The sequence below is a fragment of the Pan troglodytes genome, chromosome Y, assembly GCF_028858775.2.
Source record: "Pan troglodytes isolate AG18354 chromosome Y, NHGRI_mPanTro3-v2.0_pri, whole genome shotgun sequence".
NCBI lineage: Eukaryota > Metazoa > Chordata > Mammalia > Primates > Hominidae > Pan > Pan troglodytes.
The window spans coordinates 9,549,119-9,570,411 of NC_072422.2; the positions used below are offsets into that span (position 1 = coordinate 9,549,119).

The 21,293-nt window shown below is 35.7% G+C and overlaps 1 protein-coding gene across 6 annotated transcripts in view; it reads left to right on the plus strand.

The window, feature by feature from the left end:
* Positions 1-21,293, plus strand: part of LOC749905 (deleted in azoospermia protein 1) — a 69,445-nt gene that overhangs the window by 37,690 nt on the left and 10,462 nt on the right. For 4 of the 6 annotated variants that reach the window (XR_010155013.1, XR_008542164.2, XM_063805060.1 and 1 more), the window contains 6 exons: positions 3,437-3,508; positions 13,226-13,297; positions 15,598-15,669; positions 17,992-18,063; positions 20,363-20,434; positions 21,173-21,207. Coding sequence is in view for 4 of the 6 variants with exons in the window: in XM_063805060.1 (XP_063661130.1) it covers positions 3,437-3,508; positions 13,226-13,297; positions 15,598-15,669; positions 17,992-18,063; positions 20,363-20,434; positions 21,173-21,207 (395 nt within the window). In the remaining 2 variants the exon portion in view is untranslated. The remainder of the gene's footprint in view (positions 1-3,436; positions 3,509-13,225; positions 13,298-15,597; positions 15,670-17,991; positions 18,064-20,362; positions 20,435-21,172; positions 21,208-21,293) is intronic. The other 2 variants (XM_054677265.2, XM_016944698.3) reach the window with 1 other exon arrangement.

The window sequence follows — 21,293 nt, forward strand, 5'->3', positions numbered from 1 at the left end:
TTCTTTGGTAAGTTTAGCACTTCATCTAGCTATTTTTTATTTGAAATGAATTCCAGATGCCTCCTCATATAAATTGCTGACTTCTGGATATATTCTGCTTCTGGAATGGGTAGATTTCTGATGTGGTTTAATATATATAGAAACCCCGTGAGCTTCTGGCATCTAATTTCTCTGATCTTGGTTACATTGATATTTAAAGTAGGGTTTGACATACTCCATCACTTAATGTTGATAAATAACCTTTATATTCTTCTTAGTTCGTTTTATTTATGTGTTAGCTTAAAAGACATTTTCTCTGATGGAAAATGAAGTAACAAAATAATAGTGAAATAGTTCTGCGGTGTCTCTAATTTCGTGATATTTTCCATGTACTTGAAACATGTATGATATACCTCTTCTTTTTTCTTCTCTGAACAATGGCTAGAAAAAAAGCCTTACTTGTTTCTGTTATTTACTGTGAGCCATTACTTGAATCTGTGTGTATTCATGTATGCTGCTACCTGTATGTTTTCAGATAATAAAAATTTATTGAAACATATAAGACATTATACTTTCTCTTCTCCAGTATTGGATTATAGACTGCACTTAGTTTTTCCTAATGAAGTACAGACAAAGCCATAACATGTGTCGAACTATATATTGTCCTATAATATTGTCTGATACAAAAGAGTCTAGAAATATTCTGACAGGGAAATAGCAAATGTATTAATTTAACTTACATTGCAATCGCTCTTAATGGAGCCTTACCACCAGTGTAAGAAATAACTTCTGGGTGTGAATAAGTACACAGTATAAGGTATACTTTGGTGAAATAGTCAATTCTTTTGTCATTAGTTCCCCCTTCACTCCCAAAGTGTAGCACTTGTCATAGAATCTTTCTTTCTTCATAAAGTCAGTCATTCATTTAGAATTCTGCATTATTGTATGTAGAAAAACAATATTTTACCTATTTTTGTTATATTCAGAATTATATTTCTTTCTAATTTTAAAAAAATGGTTTACCATATTCATTTTTTTCTACAACCTTTCTTCTCAGGCATTTCCTGCTTATCCAAATTCACCATTTCACGTCACCACTGGATATCAGTTGCCTGTATACAATTATCATGTAATGTCAGAGGGAGTAAAATGATTTGCTTTTAGGTATTATTGAGGCCTTTAACTTGTTCATACAAATTTCCTGAATAGTTGCTCATTTTAAACTAGTGAAGTGTACCTAAAATTTAAGGAAACACTTAGTGTGGAATGAAGACCTCTGTGTTATTTAGAATAATGAGGTAGTATTTTGACAGGAATATACTTGGCAATAACTTTTCTGTAGAAAAGGTTTCTGAGGTTTGGTGTTGTCTTCTTCATTTCTGGATGTAGTTTTCATCTTTACTGTCAAATAGCTAAATGAAACATCCAAAATGTCTTTCATGAATTTTCTTAGGGAGATAGAGTGAAATAAAATTATGCTGCACTTTTCAGAGCACAGAATTCCAGTTACATTTTCATTTTAGCTGGCTGTTTGACGATAGTAATTCTCTGGATCTCTTTTCATAGATACAAGTATATCTGTGACCCATAATTATATCTATGGTAATAAACTGAAAGAGCTAGTATCTTTGAGGTTTCCACATTGCAAAATCCCGAAAATTTGGAGAAAGCTGAAGTTTCCGATATAAAAGTAACAAGAATGTCATGGACTAGAAACATAAAGTATTTGAGTTTTCCTTTCTGTTGCTTTTATTACAATAAAGGAGACTGCAGGATAAGTACTTTAATAGTGTGTTTCTCATGTGTTTTTGAAAATGTGTAGGAATACTTTAATAGTTAGGGTTTCCATTTATTTATTTATTTATTTATTTATTTATTTATTTATTTATTTTTTAAGGTTCCACCTTAGGGGCCTGTTGCGGAGCAAAGGGATTATGTTGTCCTTGATGTTATTTGAATTAGCCAAACATAGACTTCCTGTTCATTCTTGATTATTTTCCATGTCATATATGCCTATAAATATTTTTGAGTGACTCTTTATATTAATGTTTTTTGTTCTTGTTGTTACTTTCTTGTTAACCCGATTATAAACTCCCAAGGCAGCAACAGTGCCTTTTTTGCCCTCAGGGTTTTATGTGCTTAAGCAATGGCAGCTCCACATAATGATAGACTATATAATCAAAGAAAGGTAATATTCACGTGACTTTAGAATTCGCATATAGCTGCATAGAATCTGCCTCTGGCTTTACCAGCAGTAGTAAATTTATAGAAGAGAAACAGAAATGCTTTGCTGTTAATTACGGTTAAATAAGAATAGAAGTAAAGGAGAGTATTACCTGCAAATCACCAGAGCAGCTTTCCCCCGTATAAGCAGTTCCTAAAGTGAATGAAAGCAGCTCTCCTTATGTGTCTGCCTACTTTATTCTTCAGTAAGTTTAGCAATTCATCCAGCTATCCTTTATTTGAAATGATTTCCAGATGCCTCCTCATATAAATGGCCGACTTCTGGATATATTCTGGTTCTGGAATGGGCAGATTTCTGATGTGGTTTAGTATATATATATAAACCCGATGAGTTTCTGGCATGTAATTTCTCTAATCGTGGTTACATTGATATTTAAAGTAGGGTTTGACATAGTCTGTCACTTACTGTTGATAAATATTGTTTATTTTCTTCTTAGTTCATTTCATTGATGTGTTAGCTTAAAAGACATTTTCTTTGACAGAAAATGAAGTAATGAAATAATAGTGAAATCGTTCTGCTGTGTCTCTAATTTGTTGATATTTTCCATGTACTTGAAACATGTATGGTATACCTCTTCTTTTTCCTTCTCTGAACCATGGCTAGAAAAAAAGCCCTACTTGTTTCTCTCGTTTACTGTGAGGCATTAGTGATTCTGGGTGTATTCATGTATGCTGCTACCTGTATGTTTTCAAACAATAAGAATTTATTGAAACATGTCAGACATTATACTTTTTCTTCTCCAGTGTTGGAATATAGACTGCAATTAGTTTTTTGGAATGAAATACAGACAAAGCCATAACATCTATAGAACTACATATTACCCTACAATATTTTCTGATACAAAACAGTCTGGAAATATTCTTACAGCGAAATTGCAAATGTATTGATTTACCTTACATTGCAATCTGTCTTAATGGAGCCTTATCACCAGTGTAAGAAATAATTTCTGGGTGTGAATAAGTACACAGTATAAGGTAAACTTTGGTGAAGTAGTCAGTTCTTTTGTCATTTGTTCCCCCTTCACACCCAAAGTGTAGCACTTGACATAGAATCTTTCTTTCTTCATAAAGTCATTCATTTGGAATTCTGCATTGTTGTATGTAGAAAAAGGATATTTTCCGTTTTGTAATATTTTTGTTATATTGGGAATTATATTTCTTTCTAATTTTAAAATGTGGTTTACCATATTCATTTTTTCTGCAACCTTTTCAGGCATTTCCTGCTTATCCAAATTCACCAGTTCAGGTCACCACTGGATATCAGTTGCCTGTATACAATTATCAGGTAATGTAAGAGGTAGTAAAATGGTTTGCTTTCAGGTATTATTGAGGCCTTTAACTTGTTTATAGAAATTTCCTGAATAGTTGGTCATTTTTAACTAGTGAAGTGTCCCTAAAATTTAAGGAAAGACTTAGTGTAGAATGAAGACCTCTGTCTTATTTAGAAGTAATGAAGTAATATTTTGACAGGAATATACTTGGCAATAACATTTGTGTAGAGAGATTTCTGAGATTTGGTGTCCCCTTCTTCATTTCTGGATATAGTTTTCATCTTTGCTGTCAAACAGCTGAATGAAACATCCAAACTGACTTTCATGAATTTTTTTAGGGAGACAGAGTGAAATAAAATTATGATCCACTTTTCAGAGCACAGAATTCCAATTATATTTTCATTTTAGCTGGCTGTTTGACGATAGTCATTCTCAGGATCTCTTCTCATAGATACAAGTATATCTATGACCCATAACTATATCTATGATAATAAACTGAAAGAGCTAGTATTTTTGAGGTTTCCACATTGCCAACTCCCCAAAATTTGTAGAAAGGTGAAGATTCAAATTTAAAGTAACAAGAATGTCATGGACAAGAAACATAAAGTACTTAAGTTTTCCTTTCTGTTACTTTTATTATAATAAAAAAGGAGACAGCTGGATCAGTACTTCAATACTGTCTTTCTCATGTGTGTTTGAAAATGTGTAGGAACAGTTTAATAGTTTTGGTTTCCTTTTTTTGTTGTTGTTGTTGTTTTTAAAGATACCACCATAGGGGCCTGTTGGGGAGCAAAGGGATTATGTTGTCCTTGACATTAAGGGAATTAGCCAAACATAGACTTCCTGTTCATTCTTGATTATTTTCCATGTCATATATGCCTATAAATATTTTTAAGTGACTCTTTATATTAATGTTTTTTGTTCTTGTTGTTACTTTCTTGTTAACCCGATTATAAACTCCCAAGGCAGCAACAGTGCCTTTTTTGCCCTCAGGGTTTTATGTGCTTAAGCAATGGCAGCTCCACATAATGATAGACTATATAATCAAAGAAAGGTAATATTCACGTGACTTTAGAATTCGCATATAGCTGCATAGAATCTGCCTCTGGCTTTACCAGCAGTAGTAAATTTATAGAAGAGAAACAGAAATGCTTTGCTGTTAATTACGGTTAAATAAGAATAGAAGTAAAGGAGAGTATTACCTGCAAATCACCAGAGCAGCTTTCCCCCGTATAAGCAGTTCCTAAAGTGAATGAAAGCAGCTCTCCTTATGTGTCTGCCTACTTTATTCTTCAGTAAGTTTAGCAATTCATCTAGCTATCCTTCATTTGAAATGATTTCCAGATGCCTCCTCATATAAATGGCTGACTTCTGGATATATTCTGGTTCTGGAATGGGTAGATTTCTGATGTGATTTAGTATATATATATAAAGCCCGTGAGTTTCTGGCATCTAATTTCTCTGATCCTGGTTACATTGATATTTAAAGTAGGGTTTGACATACTCTATCACTTACTGGTGATAAATAACGTTTATATTCTTCTTAGTTCATTTTGTTGATGAGTTCGCTTAAAAGACATTTTCTTTGACGGAAAATGTAGTAACAAAATAATAGTGAAATAGTTCTGCAGTGTTTCTAATTTGTTGATATTTTCCATGTACTTGAAACATGTATGGTATACCTCTTCTTTTTCCTTCTCTGAACCATGGCTAGAAAAAAAGCCCTACTTGTTTCTCTCGTTTACTGTGAGGCATTAGTGATTCTGGGTGTATTCATGTATGCTGCTACCTGTGTGTTTTCAAACAATAAGAATTTATTGAAACATATAAGACATTATACTTTCTCTTCTCCAGTATTGGATTATAGACTGCACTGAGTTTTTTGGAATGAAGTACAGACAAAGCCATAACATCTATAGAACTACATTTTACCCTATAATATTGTCTGATACAAAACAGTCTAGAAATATTCTTACAGCAAAATTGCAAATGTATTAATTTACCTTACATTGCAATCTGTCTTAATGGAGCCTTATCACCAGTGTAAGAAATAACTTCTGAGTGTGAATAAGTACACAGTATAAGCTAAACTTTGGTGAAGTAGTCAATTCTTTTTTTTTTTTTAATTATGCTTTAAGTTTTAGGGTACATGTGCACATTGTGCAGGTTAGTTCCATTTGTATACATGTGCCATGCTGGTGCTCTGCACCCACTAACTGGTCATCTAGCATTAGGTATATCTCCCAATGCTATCCCTCCCCCCTCCCCCCACCCCACAACAGTCCCCAGAGTGTGATATTTCCCTTCCTGTGTCCATGTGATCTCATTGTTCAATTCCCACGTATGAGTGAGAATATGCGGTGTTTGGGTTTTTTTCTTGCGATAGTTTACTGAGAATGATGATTTCCAATTTCATCCATGTCCCTACAAAGGACATGAACCCATCATTTTTTATGGCTGCATAGTATTCCATGGTGTATATGTGCCACATTTTCTTAATCCTGTCTATCATTGTTGGACATTTGGGTTGGTTCCAAGTCTTTGCTATTGTGAATAATGCCGCAATAAACATACGTGTGCATGTGCCTTTATAGCAGCATGATTTATACTCCTTTGGGTATATACCCAGTAATGGGATGGCTGGGTCAAATGGTATTTCCAGTTCTAGATCCCTGAGGAATCGCCACACTGACTTCCACAATGGTTGAACTAGTTTACAGTCCCACCAGCAGTGTAAAAGTGTTCCTATTTCTCCACATCTTCTCCAGCACCTGTTGTTTCCTGACTTTTAAATGATTGCCGTTCTAACTGGTGTGAGATGGTATCTCATTGTGGTTTTGATTTGCATTTCTCTGATGGCCAGTGATGATGAGCATTTTTTCATGTGTTTTTTGGCTGCATAAATGTCTTCTTTTGAGAAATGTCTGTTCATGTCCTTCACCCACTTTTTGATGAGGTTGTTTGTTTTTTCTTGTAAATTTGTTTTAGCTCATTGTAGATTTCTGGATATTAGCCCTTTGTCAGATGAGTAGGTTGTGAAAATTTTCTCCCATTTTGTAGGTTGCTTGTTCACTCTGATGGTAGTTTCTTTTTCTGTGCAGAAGCTCTTGAGTTTAATTAGATCCCATTTGTCAATTTTGTCTTTTGTTGCCATTGGTTTTGGTGTTTTAGACGTGAAGTCCTCGCCTGTGCCTATGTCCTGAATGATAATGCCTAGGTTTTCTTCTAGGGTTTTTATGGTTTTACGTCTAACGTTTAAGTCTTTAATCCATCGTGAATTGATTTTTGTATAAGGTGTAAGGAAGGGATGCAGTTTCAGCTTTCTGCATATGGCTAGCCAGTTTTCCCAGCACCATTTATTAAATAGGGAATCCTTTCCCCATTGCTTGTTTTTCTCAGGTTTGTCAAAGATCAGATAGTTGTAGATATGCGGCGTTATTTCTGAGGGCTCTGTTCTGTTCCATTGATCTATATCTCTGTTTTGGTACCAGTACCATGCTGTTTTGGTTACTGTAGCCTTGTAGTATAGTTTGAAGTCAGGTCGTGTGATGCCTCCAGCTTTGTTCTTTTGGCTTAGGATTGACTTGGTAATGCGGGCTCTTTTTTGGTTCCATATGAACTTTAAAGTAGTTTTTTCCAATTCTGTGAAGAAAGGCATTGGTAGCTTGATGGGGATGGCATTGAATCTGTAAATCACCTTGGGCAGTATGGCCATTTTCACGATATTGATTCTTCCTACTCATGAGCATGGAATGTTCTTCCATTTGTTTGTATCCTCTTTTATTTCCTTGAGCAGTGGTTTGTAGTTCTCCTTGAAGAGGTCCTTCACATCCCTTGTAAGTTGATTTCCTAGGCATTTTATTCTCTTTGAAGCAATTGTGAATGGGAGTTCACTCATGATTGGGCTCTCTGTTTGTCTGTTGTTGGTGTATAAGAATGCTTGTGATTTTTGTACATTGATTTTGTATCCTGAGACTTTGCTGAAGTTGCTTATCAGCTTAAGGAGATTTTGGGCTGAGACAATGGGGTTTTCTAGATATATAATCATGTCGTCTGCAAACAGGGACCATTTGACTTCTTCCTTTCCTAATTGAATACCCTTTATTTCCTTCTCCTGACTAATTGCCCTGGCCAGAACTTCCAACACTATGTTGAATAGGAGTGGTGAGAGAGGGCATCCCTCTTTTGTGCCAGTTTTCAAAGGGAATGCTTCCAGTTTTTGCCCATTCAGTATGATATTGGCTGTGGGTTTGTCATAGATAGCTCTTACTATTTTGAAATACGTCCCATCAATACCTAATTTATTGAGAGTTTTTAGCATGAAGGGTTGTTGAATTTTGTCAAGGGCTTTTTCTGCATCTATTGAGATAATCATGTGTTTTTTGTCTTTGGTTCTGTTTATATGCTGGATTACATTTATTGATTTGCGTATATTGCACCAGCCTTGCATCCCAGCGATGAAACCCACTTGATCATGGTGGATAAGCTTTTTGATGTGCTGCTGGATTCGTTTTGCCAGTATTTTATTGAGGATTTTTGCATCAATGTTCATCAAGGATATTGGTCTAAAATTCCCTTTTTTGGTTGTGTCTCTGCCTGGCTTTAGTATCAGAATGATGCTGGCCTCATAAAATGAGTTAGGGAGGATTCCGTCTTTTTCTGTTGATTGGAATAGTTTCAGAAGGAATGGTACCAGTTCCTCCTTGTACCTCTGGTAGAATTCGGCTGTGAATCCATCTGGTCCAGGACTCTTTTTGGTTCGTGAGCTATTGATTATTGCCACAATTTCAGCTCCTGTTATTGGTCTATTCAGAGATTCAACTTCTTCCTGGTTTAGTCTTGGGAGAGTGTATGTGTCGAGGAGTTTATCCATTTCTTCTAGATTTTCTAGTTTATTTGCATAGAGGTGTTTGTAGTATTCTCTGATGGTAGTTTGTATTTCTGTGGGATCGGTGGCGATATCCCCTTTATCATTTTTTATTGCGTCTATTGGATTCTTCTCTCTTTTTTTCTTTATTAGTCTTGCTAGCGGTCTATCAGTTTTGTTGATCCTTTCAAAAAACCAGCTCCTGGATTCATTAATTTTTTGAAGGGTTTTTTGTGTCTCTATTTCCTTCAGTTCTGCTCTGATTTTAGTTATTTCTTGCCTTCTGCTAGCTTTTGAATGTGTTTGCTCTTGCTTTTCTAGTTCTTTTAATTGTGATGTTAGGGTGTCAATTTTGGATCTTTCCTGCTTTCTCTTGTGGGCATTTAGTGCTATAAATTTCCCTCTACACACTGCTTTGAATGCGTCCCAGAGATTCTGGTATGTTGTGTCTTTGTTCTCGTTGGTTTCAAAGAACATCTTTATTTCTGCCTTCATTTTGTTATGTACCCAGTAGTCATTCAGGAGCAGGTTGTTCAGTTTCCATGTAGTTGAGTGGTTTTGAGTGAGATTCTTAATCCTGAGTTCTAGTTTGATTGCACTGTGGTCTGAGAGATAGTTTGTTATAATTTCTGTTCTTTTACATCTGCTGAGGAAAGCTTTACTTCCCAGTATGTGGTCAATTTTGGAATAGGTGTGGTGTGGTGCTGAAAAAAATGTATATTCTGTTGATTTGGGGTGAAGAGTTCTGTAGATGTCTATTAGGTCCACTTGGTGCAGAGCTGAGTTCAATTCCTGGGTATCCTTGTTGACTTTCTGTCTCGTTGATCTGTCTAATGTTGACAGTGGGGTGTTAAAGTCTCCCATTATTAATGTGTGGGAGTCTTAAGTCTCTTTGTAGGTCACTCAGGACTTGCTTTATGAATCTTGGTGCTCCTGTATTGGGTGCATATATATTTAGGATAGTTAGCTCTTCTTGTTGAATTGATCCCTTTACCATTATGTAATGGCCTTCTTTGTCTCTTTTGATCTTTGTTGGTTTAAAGTCTGTTTTATCAGAGACTAGGATTGCAACCCCTGCCTTTTTTTGTTTTCCATTGGCTTGGTAGATCTTCCTCCAACCTTTTATTTTGAGCCTATGTGTGTCTCTGCACGTGAGATGGGTTTCCTGAATACAGCACACTGATGGGTCTTGACTCTTTATCCAGTTTGCCAGTCTGTGTCTTTTAATTGGAGCATTTAGTCCATTGGCATTTAAAGTTAATATTGTTATGTATGAATTTGATCCTGTCATTATGATGTTAGCTGGTTATTTTGCTCGTTAGTTGATGCAGTTTCTTCCTAGTCTCGATGGTCTTTACATTTTGGCATGATTTTGCGGCGGGTTGTACCGGTTGTTCCTTTCCATGTTTAGTGCTTCCTTCAGGAGCTCTTATAAGGCAGGCTTGGTGGTGACAAAATCTCTCAGCATTTGCTTGTCTGTAAAGTATTTTATTTCTCCTTCGCTTATGAAGCTTAGTTTGGCTGGATATGAAATTCTGGGTTGAAAATTATTTTCTTTAAGAATGTTGAATATCGGCCCCCACTCTCTTCTGGCTTGTAGGGTTTCTGCCGAGAGATCCGCCGTTAGTCTGATGGGCTTCCCTTTGAGGGTAACCCGACCTTTCTCTCTGGTTGCCCTTAACATTTTTTCCTTCATTTCAACTTTGGTGAATCTGACAATTATGTGTCTTGGAGTTGCTCTTCTCGAGGAGTATCTTTGTGGCGTTCTCTGTATTTCCTGAATCTGAACGTTGGCCTGCCTTGCTAGATTGGGGAAGTTCTCCTGGATAATATCCTGCAGAGTGTTTTCCAGCTTGGTTCCATTCTCCCCATCACTTTCAGGTACACCAAGCAGACGTGGATTTGGTCTTTTCACATAGTCCCATATTTCTTGGAGGCTTTGCTCATTTCTTTTTATTCTTTTTTCTCCAAACTTCCCTTCTCGCTTCGTTTCATTCATTTCATCTTCCATTGCTGATACCCTTTCTTCCAGTTGATCGCATCGGCTCCTGAGGCTTCTGCATTCTTCACGTAGTTCTCGAGCCTTGGTTTTCAGCTCCATCAGCTCCTTTAAGCACTTCTCTGTATTGGTTATTCTAGTTATACATTCTTCTAAATTTTTTTCAAAGTTTTCAACTTCTTTGACTTTGGTTTGAATGTCCTCCCGTAGCTCAGAGTAATTTGATCGTCTGAAGCCTTCTTCTCTCAGCTTGTCAAAGTCATTCTCCATCCAGCTTTGTTCCGTTGCTGGTGAGGAACTGCGTTCCTTTGGAGGAGGAGAGGCGCTCTGCGTTTTAGAGTTTCCAGTTTTTCTGCTCTGTTTTTTCCCCCTCTTTGTGGTTTTATCTACTTTTGGTCTTTGATGATGGTGATGTACAGATGGGTTTTTGGTGTGGATGTCCTTTCTGTTTGTTAGTTTTCCTTCTAACAGACAGGACCCTCAGCTGCAGGTCTGTTGGAATACCCTGCCGTGTGAGGTGTCAGTGTGCCCCTGCTGGGGGGTGCCTCCCAGTTAGGCTGCTCGGGGGTCAGGGATCAGGGACCCACTTGAGGAGGCAGTCTGCCCGTTCTCAGATCTCCAGCTGCGTGCTGGGAGAACCACTGCTCTCTTCAAAGCTCTCAGACAGGGACATTTAAGTCTGCAGAGGTTACTGCTGTCTTTTTGTTTGTCTGTGCCCTGCCCCTAGAGGTGGAGCCTACAGAGGCAGGCAGGCCTCCTTGAGCTGTGGTGGGCTCCACCCAGTTGGAGCTTCCCTGAGGCTTTGTTTACCTAATCAAGCTGGGGCAATGGGGGGGCGCCCCTCCCCCAGCCTCGCTGCCGCCTTGCAGTTTGATCTCAGACTGCTGTGCTAGCAATCAGCGAGACTCCGTGGGCCTAGGACCCTCCGAGCCAGGTGTGGGATATAATCTCGTGGTGTGCCGTTTTTTAAGCCCATCGGAAAAGCGCAGTATTCGGGTGGGAGTGACAGGATTTCCCAGGTGCCATCCGTCACCCCTTTCTTTGACTCAGAAGGGAACTCCCTGACCCCTTGCGCTTCCCAAGTGAGGCAATGCCTCGCCCTGCTTCGGCTCGCACACGGTGCGTGCACCCACTGACCTGCGCCCACTGTCTGGCACTCCCTAGTGAGATGAACCCGGTACCTCAGATGGAAATGCAGAAATCACCCCTCTTCTGCGTCGCTCAAGCTGGGAGCTGTAGACTGGAGCTGTTCCTATTCGGCTATCTTGGCTCCTCCCCCCGCTTTTTTTTTTTTTTAAAGATGCCACCATAGGGGACTGTTGGGGAGCAAAGGGATTATGTTGTCCTTGACGTTAAGTGAATTAGCCAAACATACAGTTCCTGTTCATTCCTCATTTTTTTCCACGTCGTATATGCCTATAAATATTTTAAAGTGATTTTTATATTAATGTTTTATTTTATTTTTTCACTTTCTTGTTAACCGGATTATAAACTCCCACGGCAGCAACAGTGCCTTTTTTTGCCCTCAGGTTTTTATTTGCTTAAGCAATGGCAGGTCCACTTAATGATAGACTGTATAATCAAAGAAAGGTAGTATTCATGTGGCTTTGGAATTAGCATGCATCTGGGTAGATTCTGCCTCTGGCTTTACCAGCAATAGAAAATTTGTAGAAGAGAGACAGAAATGCTTTGCTGTTAATTGCGCTTAAATAAGAATAGGAGTAAACGAGAGTATTACCTCGAAAGCACCAGAGCTGCTTTCCCCCTTATAACCAGTTCCTAAAGTGAATGAAAGCAGCTCTCCTTATGTGTCTGCCTACTTCATTCTTCAGTAAGTTTAACAGTTCATCTAGCTACCCTTTATTTGAAGTGATTTCCAGATGCCTCCTCATATAAATTGCTGACTTCTGGATATATTCTGGTTCGGGAATGGGTAGATTTCTGATGTCCTTTAGTATATGTATAAATCCCGTGAGCTTCTTGCATCTAATTTCTCTGATCCTGCTTACACTGATATTTAAAGTACGTTTTGACATACTCCATCACTTAATGTTGATAAAGGACGTTTATATTCTTCTGAGTTCGTTTTATTTATGTGTTAGCTTTAAAGACATTTTCTTTGATGGAAAATGAAGTAACAAAATAATAATGAAATAGTTCTGCAGTGTCTCTAATTTTTTGATGTTTTCCATGTACTTGAAACATGTACGGTATACCTCTTTTATTCCTTCTCTGAAGAATGGCTAGAAAAAAAGCCCTAGTTATTTCTGTCATTTACTGTGAGGCATTACTGAATCTGGGGGTAGTCATGTATGCTGCTACCTGTATGTTTTCAAACAATAAGAATTCATTGAAACATATAAGACATTATACTTTCTCTTCTCCAGTATTGGATCATAGACTGCACTGAGTTTTTCGGAATGAAGTACAGACAAAGCCATAACATCTGTGGAACTGCATATTGTCCTATAATATTGTCTGATAAAAAACAGTGTAGAAATATTCTGACAGGGAAATAGCAAATATATTTATTTAACTTACATTGCAATCTGTCTTAATGGAGCCTTATCACCAGTGTAAGAAATAACTTCTGGGTGTGAATAAGTACACAGTATAAGGTAAACTTTGGTGAAATCATCAATTCTTTAGTCATTTGTTCCCATTCCCACCCAAAGTGTAGCGCTTGACATAGAATCTTTCTTTCTTCATAAAGTCAGTCATTCATTTAGAATTCTGCATTGTTGTATGTAGAAAAATGACATTTTACCTTTTTAAATATTTTTGTTATGTTGGGAATTGTATTTTTTTCTAATTTTAAAAAAATGTTTTACCATATTCATTTTTTTCTGCAACCTTTCTTTTCAGGCATTTCCTGCTTGTCCAAATTCACCAGTTCAGGTCACCACTGGCTATCAGTTGGCTGTGTACAATTATCAGGTAATGTAAGAGGGAGTAAAATGATTTGCTTTCAGGTATTATTGAGGCCTTTAACTTGTTTATACAAATTTCCTGAATAGTTGGTCATTTTAAACTAGTGAAGTGTACCTAAAATTTAAGGAAAGACTTAGTGTAGAATGAAGACCTCTGTCTTATTTAGAAGTTATGAAGTAATATTTTGACAGGAATAAACTTGGCAATAACTTTTCTGTAGAACAGATTTCTGAGATTTGGTGTCCCCTTCTTCATTTCTGGATGTAGTTTTCATCTTTACTGTCAAATAGCTGAATGAAACATCCAAACTGACTCTCATGAATTTTCTTACGGAGATAGAGTGAAATAAAATTATGATCCACTTTTCAGAGCACAGAATTCCAATTATATTTTCATTTTAGCTGGCTGTTTCAGGATAGTAATTCTCTGGATCTCTTTTCACAGATACAAGTATATCTATGACATATAATTATATCTATGGTAATAAACTGAAAGAGCTAGTATCTTTGAGGTTTCCACATTGCCAACTCCCGAAAATTTGCAGAAAGGTGAAGTTTCTAATATAAAAGTAACAAGAATGTCATGGACTAGAAACATAAAGTACTCAAGTTTTCCTTTCTGTTACTTGTATTATAATAAAAAAGGAGACAGCAGGATAAGTACTTCAATATTGTGTTTCTCATGTGTTTTTGAAAATGTGTAGAAATATTTTAATAGTTTTGGTTTCCTTTTTTTTTTTAAGATGCCACCATAGGGGCCTGTTGGGGAGCAAAGGGATTATGTTTTCCTTGATGTTAAGTGAATTAGCCAAACATAGACTTCCTGTTCATTCTTGGTTTTTTTCCACGTCGTATATGCCTATTAATATTTTTAAGTGATTTTTCTATCAATGTTTTATTTTATTTTTTTACTTTCTTGTTAACCCGATTATAAACTCCCATGGGAGCAACAGTGCCTTTTTTGCCCTGAGGTTTTTATTTGCTTAAGCAATGGCAGGTCCACTTAATGATAGACTATATAATCAAAGAAAGGTAGTATTCACGTGGCTTTTGAATTAGCATGTATCTGCGTAGATTCTGCCGCTGGAATTACCAGCAATAGAAAATTTGTAGAAGAGAGACAGAAATGCTTTGCTGTTAATTACTCTTAAATAAGAATAGGAGTAAACGAGAGTATTACCTCCAAATCACCAGAACTGCTTTCCCCCTTATAACCAGTACCTAAATTGAATGAAAGCAGCTCTCCTTATGTGTCTGCCTACTTTATTCTTTGGTAAGTTTAACAGTTCATCCAGCTATCCTTTATTTGAAATGATTTCCAGATGCCTCCTCATATAAATTGCTGACTTCTGGATATATTCTGGTTCTGGAATGGGTAGATTTCTGATGTGGTTTAGTATGTATATAAATCCCGTGAGCTTCTGGCATCTAATTTCTCTGATCTTGGTTACATTGATATTTAAAGTAGGTTTTGACATACTCCATCACTTAATGTTGATAAAGGACGTTTATATTCTTCTTAGTTCGTTTCATTTATGTGTTAGCTTAAAAGACATTTTCTCTGATGGAAAATGAAGTAACAAAATAATAATGAAATCGTTCTGCAGTGTCTCTAATTTTTTGATATTTTCCGTGTACTTGAAACACGTACGGTATACCTCTTTTATTCCTTCTCTGAAGAATGGCTAGAAAAAAAGCCCTAGTTATTTCTGTCATTTACTGTGAGGCATTACTGAATCTGGGCACATTCATGTATGCTGCTACGTGTATGTTTTCAAACAATAAGAATTCATTGAAACATATAAGACATTATACTTTCTCTTCTCCAGTATTGGATTATAGACTGCACTTAGTTTTCCAGAATGAAGTACAGACAAAGCCATAACGTGTGTACAACTACACATTGTCCTATAATATTGTCTGATAAAAAACAGTGTAGAAATATTCTGACAGGGAAATAGCAAATGTATTAATTTAACTTACATTGCAATCTGTCTTAATGGAGCCTTATCACCAGTGTAAGAAATAACTTCTGGGTGTGAATAAGTACACAGTATAAGGTAAACTTTGGTGAAGTCGTCAATTCTTTTGTCATTTCTCCCCCCTTCACACCCAAAGTGTAGCACTTGACATGGAATCTTTCTTTCTTCATAAATCAGTCATTCATTTGGAATTCTGCATTGTTGTATGTAGAAAAACGATATTTTCCCTTCTGTAATATTGTTGTTATATTGGGAATTATATTTCTTTGTAATTTTAAAAAGTGGTTTACCATATTCATTTTTTTCTGCCAACCTTTCTTTTCAGGCATTTCCTGCTTATCCAAGTTCACCATTTCAGGTCACCACTGGATATCAGTTGCCTGTATATAATTATCAGGTAATGTAAGAAGGAGTAAAATTATTTGCTTTCAGGTATTATTGGGGCCTTCAACTTGTTTATACAAATTTCCGGAATAGTTGGTCATTTTAAACTAGTGAAGTGTACCTAAAATTTAAGGAAACACTTAGAATTAGTGTAGAATGAAGACCTCTGTCTTATTTAGAAGTAACGAAGTCGTATTTTGACAGGAATATACTTTGGAATAACTTTTCTGTAGAACAGATTTCTGAGATTTGGTGTCCCCTTCTTCATTTCTGGATGTAGTTTTCATCTTTACGGTCAAATAACTGAATGAAACATCCAAACTGACTTTCATGAATTTTCTTATGGAGATAGAGTGAAATAAAATCATGACCCACTTTTCAGAGCACAGAATTCCAATTATATTTTCATTTTAGCTGGCTGTTTCACGATAGTAATTCTCTGGGTCTCTTTTCACAGATACAAGTATATCTATGACACATAATTATGTCTATGGTAATTAACTGAAAGAGCTAGTATCTTTGAGGTTTCCACATTGCCAACTCCCGAAAATTTGGAGAAAGGTGAAGTTTCAAATATAAAAGTAACAAGAATGTCATGGTCTAGAAACATAAAGTACTCAAGTTTTCCTTTCTGTTACTTGTATTATAATAAAGAAGGAGACAGCAGGATAAGTACTTCAATATTGTGTTTCTCATGTGTTTTTGAAAATGTGTAGGAATACTTTAATGGTTTTGGTTTCCTTTTTTTTTTTTTTTTTTAAGATGCGACCATAGGGGCCTGTTGGGGAGCAAAGGGATTATATTTTCCTTGACGTTAAGTGAATTAGCCAAACATAGACTTCCTGTTCATTCTTGATTTTTTTTCCATGTCATAAGTGCCTATAAATATTTTTAAGTGATTCTTTATATTAATGTTTTTGTTTTTGTCTTTGTTACTTTCTTGTTAACCCGATTATAAACTCCCATGGGAGCAAGAGTGCCTTTTTTGCCCTCAGGTTTTTATGTGTTTAAGCAATGGCAGGTCCACATAATGATAGACTGTATAATCAAAGAAAGGTAGTGTTCATGTGACTTTAGAATTAGCATGTATCTGCATAGAATCTGCCTCTGGCTTTACCAACAATAGAATATTTGTAGAAGAGAAAGGGAAATACTTTGCTGTTAATGACACTTAAATAAGAATAGGAGTAAACCAGAGGATTAGCTGCAAATCACCCGAGCTGCTTTCCCCCTTATAACCAGTTCCTAAAGTGAATGAAAGCAGCTCTCCTTATGTGTCTGCCTACTTTATTCTTCAGTAAGTTTAGCAGTTCATCTAGCTATCCTTTATTTGAAATGATTTCCAGATGCCTCCTCATATAAATTGCTGACTTCTGGATATCTTCTGGTTCTGGAATGGGTAGATTTCTGATATGTTTATTATATATATATGTAAATCCCGTGAGCTTCTGGCATGTAATTTCTCTGATTGTGGTTACATTGATATTTAAAGTAGGGTTTGACATACTCCATCACTTAATGTTGATAAAGGACGTTTATATTCTTCTTAGTTCGTTTTATTTATGTGTTAGCTTAAAAGACATTTTCTTTGATGGAAAATGAAGTAACAAAATAATAATGAAATCGTTCTGCAGTGTCTCTAATTTTTTGATGTTTTCCGTGTACTTGAAACATGTACGGTATAACCTCTTTTATTCCTTCTCTGAAGAATGGCTAGAAAAAAAGCCCTAGTTATTTCTGTCATTTACTGTGAGGCATTACTGAATCTGGGGGTAGTCATGTATGCTGCTACCTGTATGTTTTCAAACAATAAGAATTTATTGAAACATATAAGACATTATACTTTCTCTTCTCCAGTATTGGATCATAGACTGCACTGAGTTTTTCGGAATGAAGTACAGACAAAGCCATAACATCTGTGGAACTGCATATTGTCCTATAATATTGTCTGATACCAAAGAGTCTAGAAATATTGTGACAGGGAAATAGCAAATATATTTATTTAACTTACATTGCAATCTGTCCTAATGGAGCCTTATCACCAGTGTAAGAAATAACTTCTGGGTGTGAATAAGTACACAGTATAAGGTAAACTTTGGTGAAATCATCAATTCTTTAGTCATTTGTTCCCATTCACACCCAAAGTGTAGCGCTTGACATAGAATCTTCCTTTCTTCATAAAGTCAGTCATTCATTTAGAATTCTGCATCGTTGTATGTAGAAAAATGACATTTTACCTTTTTAAATATTTTTGTTATGTTGGGAATTATATTTTTTTCTAATTTTAAAAAAATGTTTTACCATATTCATTTTTTTCTGCAACCTTTCTTTTCAGGCATTTCCTGCTTGTCCAAATTCACCAGTTCAGGTCACCACTGGCTATCAGTTGGCTGTGTACAATTATCAGGTAATGTAAGAGGGAGTAAAATGATTTGCTTTCAGGTATTATTGAGGCCTTTAACTTGTTTATACAAATTTCCTGAATAGTTGGTCATTTTAAACTAGTGAAGTGTACCTAAAATTTAAGGAAAGACTTAGTGTAGAATGAAGACCTCTGTCTTATTTAGAAGTTATGAAGTAATATTTTGACAGGAATAAACTTGGCAATAACTTTTCTGTAGAACAGATTTCTGAGATTTGGTGTCCCCTTCTTCATTTCTGGATGTAGTTTTCATCTTTACTGTCAAATAGCTGAATGAAACATCCAAACTGACTCTCATGAATTTTCTTACGGAGATAGAGTGAAATAAAATTATGATCCACTTTTCAGAGCACAGAATTCCAATTATATTTTCATTTTAGCTGGCTGTTTCAGGATAGTAATTCTCTGGATCTCTTTTCATAGATACAAGTATATCTATGCCCAATAATTATATCTATGGTAATAAACTGAAAGAGCTAGTATCTTTGAGGTTTCCACATTGCGAACCCCTGAAAATTTGCAGAAAGGTGAAGTTTCTAATATAAAAGTAACAAGAATGTCATGGACTAGAAACATAAAGTACTCAAGTTTTCCTTTCTGTTACTTGTATTATAATAAAGAAGGAGACAGCAGGATAAGTACTTCAATATTGTGTTTCTCATGTGTTTTTGAAAATGTGTAGGAATATTTTAATAGTTTTGGTTTCCTTTTTTTTTTAAGATGCCACCATAGGGGCCTGTTGGGGAGCAAAGGGATTATGTTTTCCTTGATGTTAAGTGAATTAGCCAAACATAGACTTCCTGTTCATTCTTGGTTTTTTTCCACGTCGTATATGCCTATTAATATTTTTAAGTGATTTTTCTATCAATGTTTTATTTTATTTTTTTGCTTTCTTGTTAACCCGATTATAAACTCCCATGGGAGCAACAGTGCCTTTTTTGCCCTGAGGTTTTTATTTGCTTAAGCAATGGCAGGTCCACTTAATGATAGACTATATAATCAAAGAAAGGTAGTATTCACGTGGCTTTTGAATTAGCATGTATCTGCGTAGATTCTGCCGCTGGAATTACCAGCAATAGAAAATTTGTAGAAGAGAGACAGAAATGCTTTGCTGTTAATTACGCTTAAATAAGAATAGGAGTAAACGAGAGTATTACCTCCAAATCACCAGAGCTGCTTTCCCCCTTATAACCAGTACCTAAAGTGAATGAAAGCAGCTCTCCTTATGTGTCTGCCTACTTTATTCTTTGGTAAGTTTAACAGTTCATCCAGCTATCCTTTATTTGAAATGATTTCCAGATGCCTCCTCATATAAATTGCTGACTTCTGGATATATTCTGGTTCTGGAATGGGTAGATTTCTGATGTGGTTTAGTATGTATATAAATCCCGTGAGCTTCTGGCATCTAATTTCTCTGATCTTGGTTACATTGATATTTAAAGTAGGTTTTGACATACTCCATCACTTAATGTTGATAAAGGACGTTTATATTCTTGTTAGTTCGTTTCATTTATGTGTTAGCTTTAAATACATTTTCTTGACGGAAAATGAAGTAACAAAATAATAGTGAAATAGTTCTGCAGTGTCTCTAATTTGTTGATGTTTTCCATGTTCTTGAAAGATGTGTGGTATACCTCTTCTTTTTCCATCTCTCAACAATGGCTGGAAAAAAAGCCCTACTTGTTTCTGTCATTTACTGTGCGGCATTACTGAATCTGGGCATGTTCATGTATGCTGCTACGTGTATGTTTTCAAACAATAAGAATTCATTGAAACATATAAGACATTATACTTTCTCTTCTCCAGTATTGGATTGTAGACTGCACTTAGTTTTTTGGAATGAAGTACAGAGATAGCACTAATATCTATAGAACTACATATTACCCTTTAATATTGTCTGATACAAAACAGTCTAGAAATATTCTGACATTGAACTAGCAAATGTATAAATTTAACTTACATTGCAATCTGTCTTAATGGAGCCTTATCACCGGTGTAAGAAATAATTTCTGGGTGTGAATAAGTACACAGTATAAGGTAAACTTTGGTGAAATAGTCAGTTCTTTTGTCATTTGTTCCCCCTTCACACCCAAAGTGTGGCACATGACATAGACTATTTCTTTCATCATAAAGTCAGTCATTCATTTAGAATTCTGCATTGTTGTATGTAGAAAAATGATATTTTAACGTTTTTAATATTTTTGTTACATTGGGAATGATATTTCTTTCTAATTTTAAAAAATGGTTTACCATATTCTTTTTTTTCTGCCACCTTTCTTTTCAGGCATTTCCTGCTTATCCAAATTCAGCAGTTCAGGTCACCACTGGATATCAGTTCCATGTATACAATTACCAGGTAATGTCAGAAGGAATGAAATGATTTGCTTTCAGGTATTATTGAGGCCTTTAACTTGTTTATACAAATTTCCTGAATAGTTGGTCATTTTAAACTAGTGGAGTGTACCTAATATTTAAGGAAACACTTAGAATTAGTGTAGAATGAAGACCTCTGTCTTATTTAGAAGTAATGAAGTAATATTTTGACAGGAATATACTTGTCAATAACTTTTCTGTAGAACAGTTTTCTGAGATTTGACCCTTCTATATTTCAGGATATAGTTTTCATCTTTGCTGTCAAATAGCTGAATGAAAGCTCCAGAATGACTTTCATGAATTTTTAGGGATATAGAGTAAATAAAATTACTACCCAATTCTTAGAGCACATAATTCAAATTATAGTTTCATTTAGTAGGCTGTTTCCCGACAATTGTTGTCTGGTTCTCTTTTCATAGTAGAGAGGACTCTATGACCAATAATCATATGTAGCATAATAAGTTCAAAGTAGTAACATCTTTGAGATTTCCACAATGCCAAATCCAAAAATTGGGGAAAAGGTGTGGTTTCGTATTTGTATGTGGAAGTAACAACAAGAATGTCAGGAATTAGAACCATGAAGTACTTCTTTTTTCCATTGTGTTTCTTTTATTATAATAACAAAGGAGCCAGCATAGGTACTTCAATATTTTATATATCATTTGTTTTTGAAAATGTTTATGAATATTTGAATAATTTTGTTTTCCTGTTTTTTTTTAAGATGCCACCGCAGTGGCCTGTTGGGGAGCAAAGGAGGTAGGTTGTACCTCTGGTAAAGTGAATTAGCCTACCATGTACTTCTGTTCTTTCTGGATTATTTTCCATATCATTTATGCCTTATA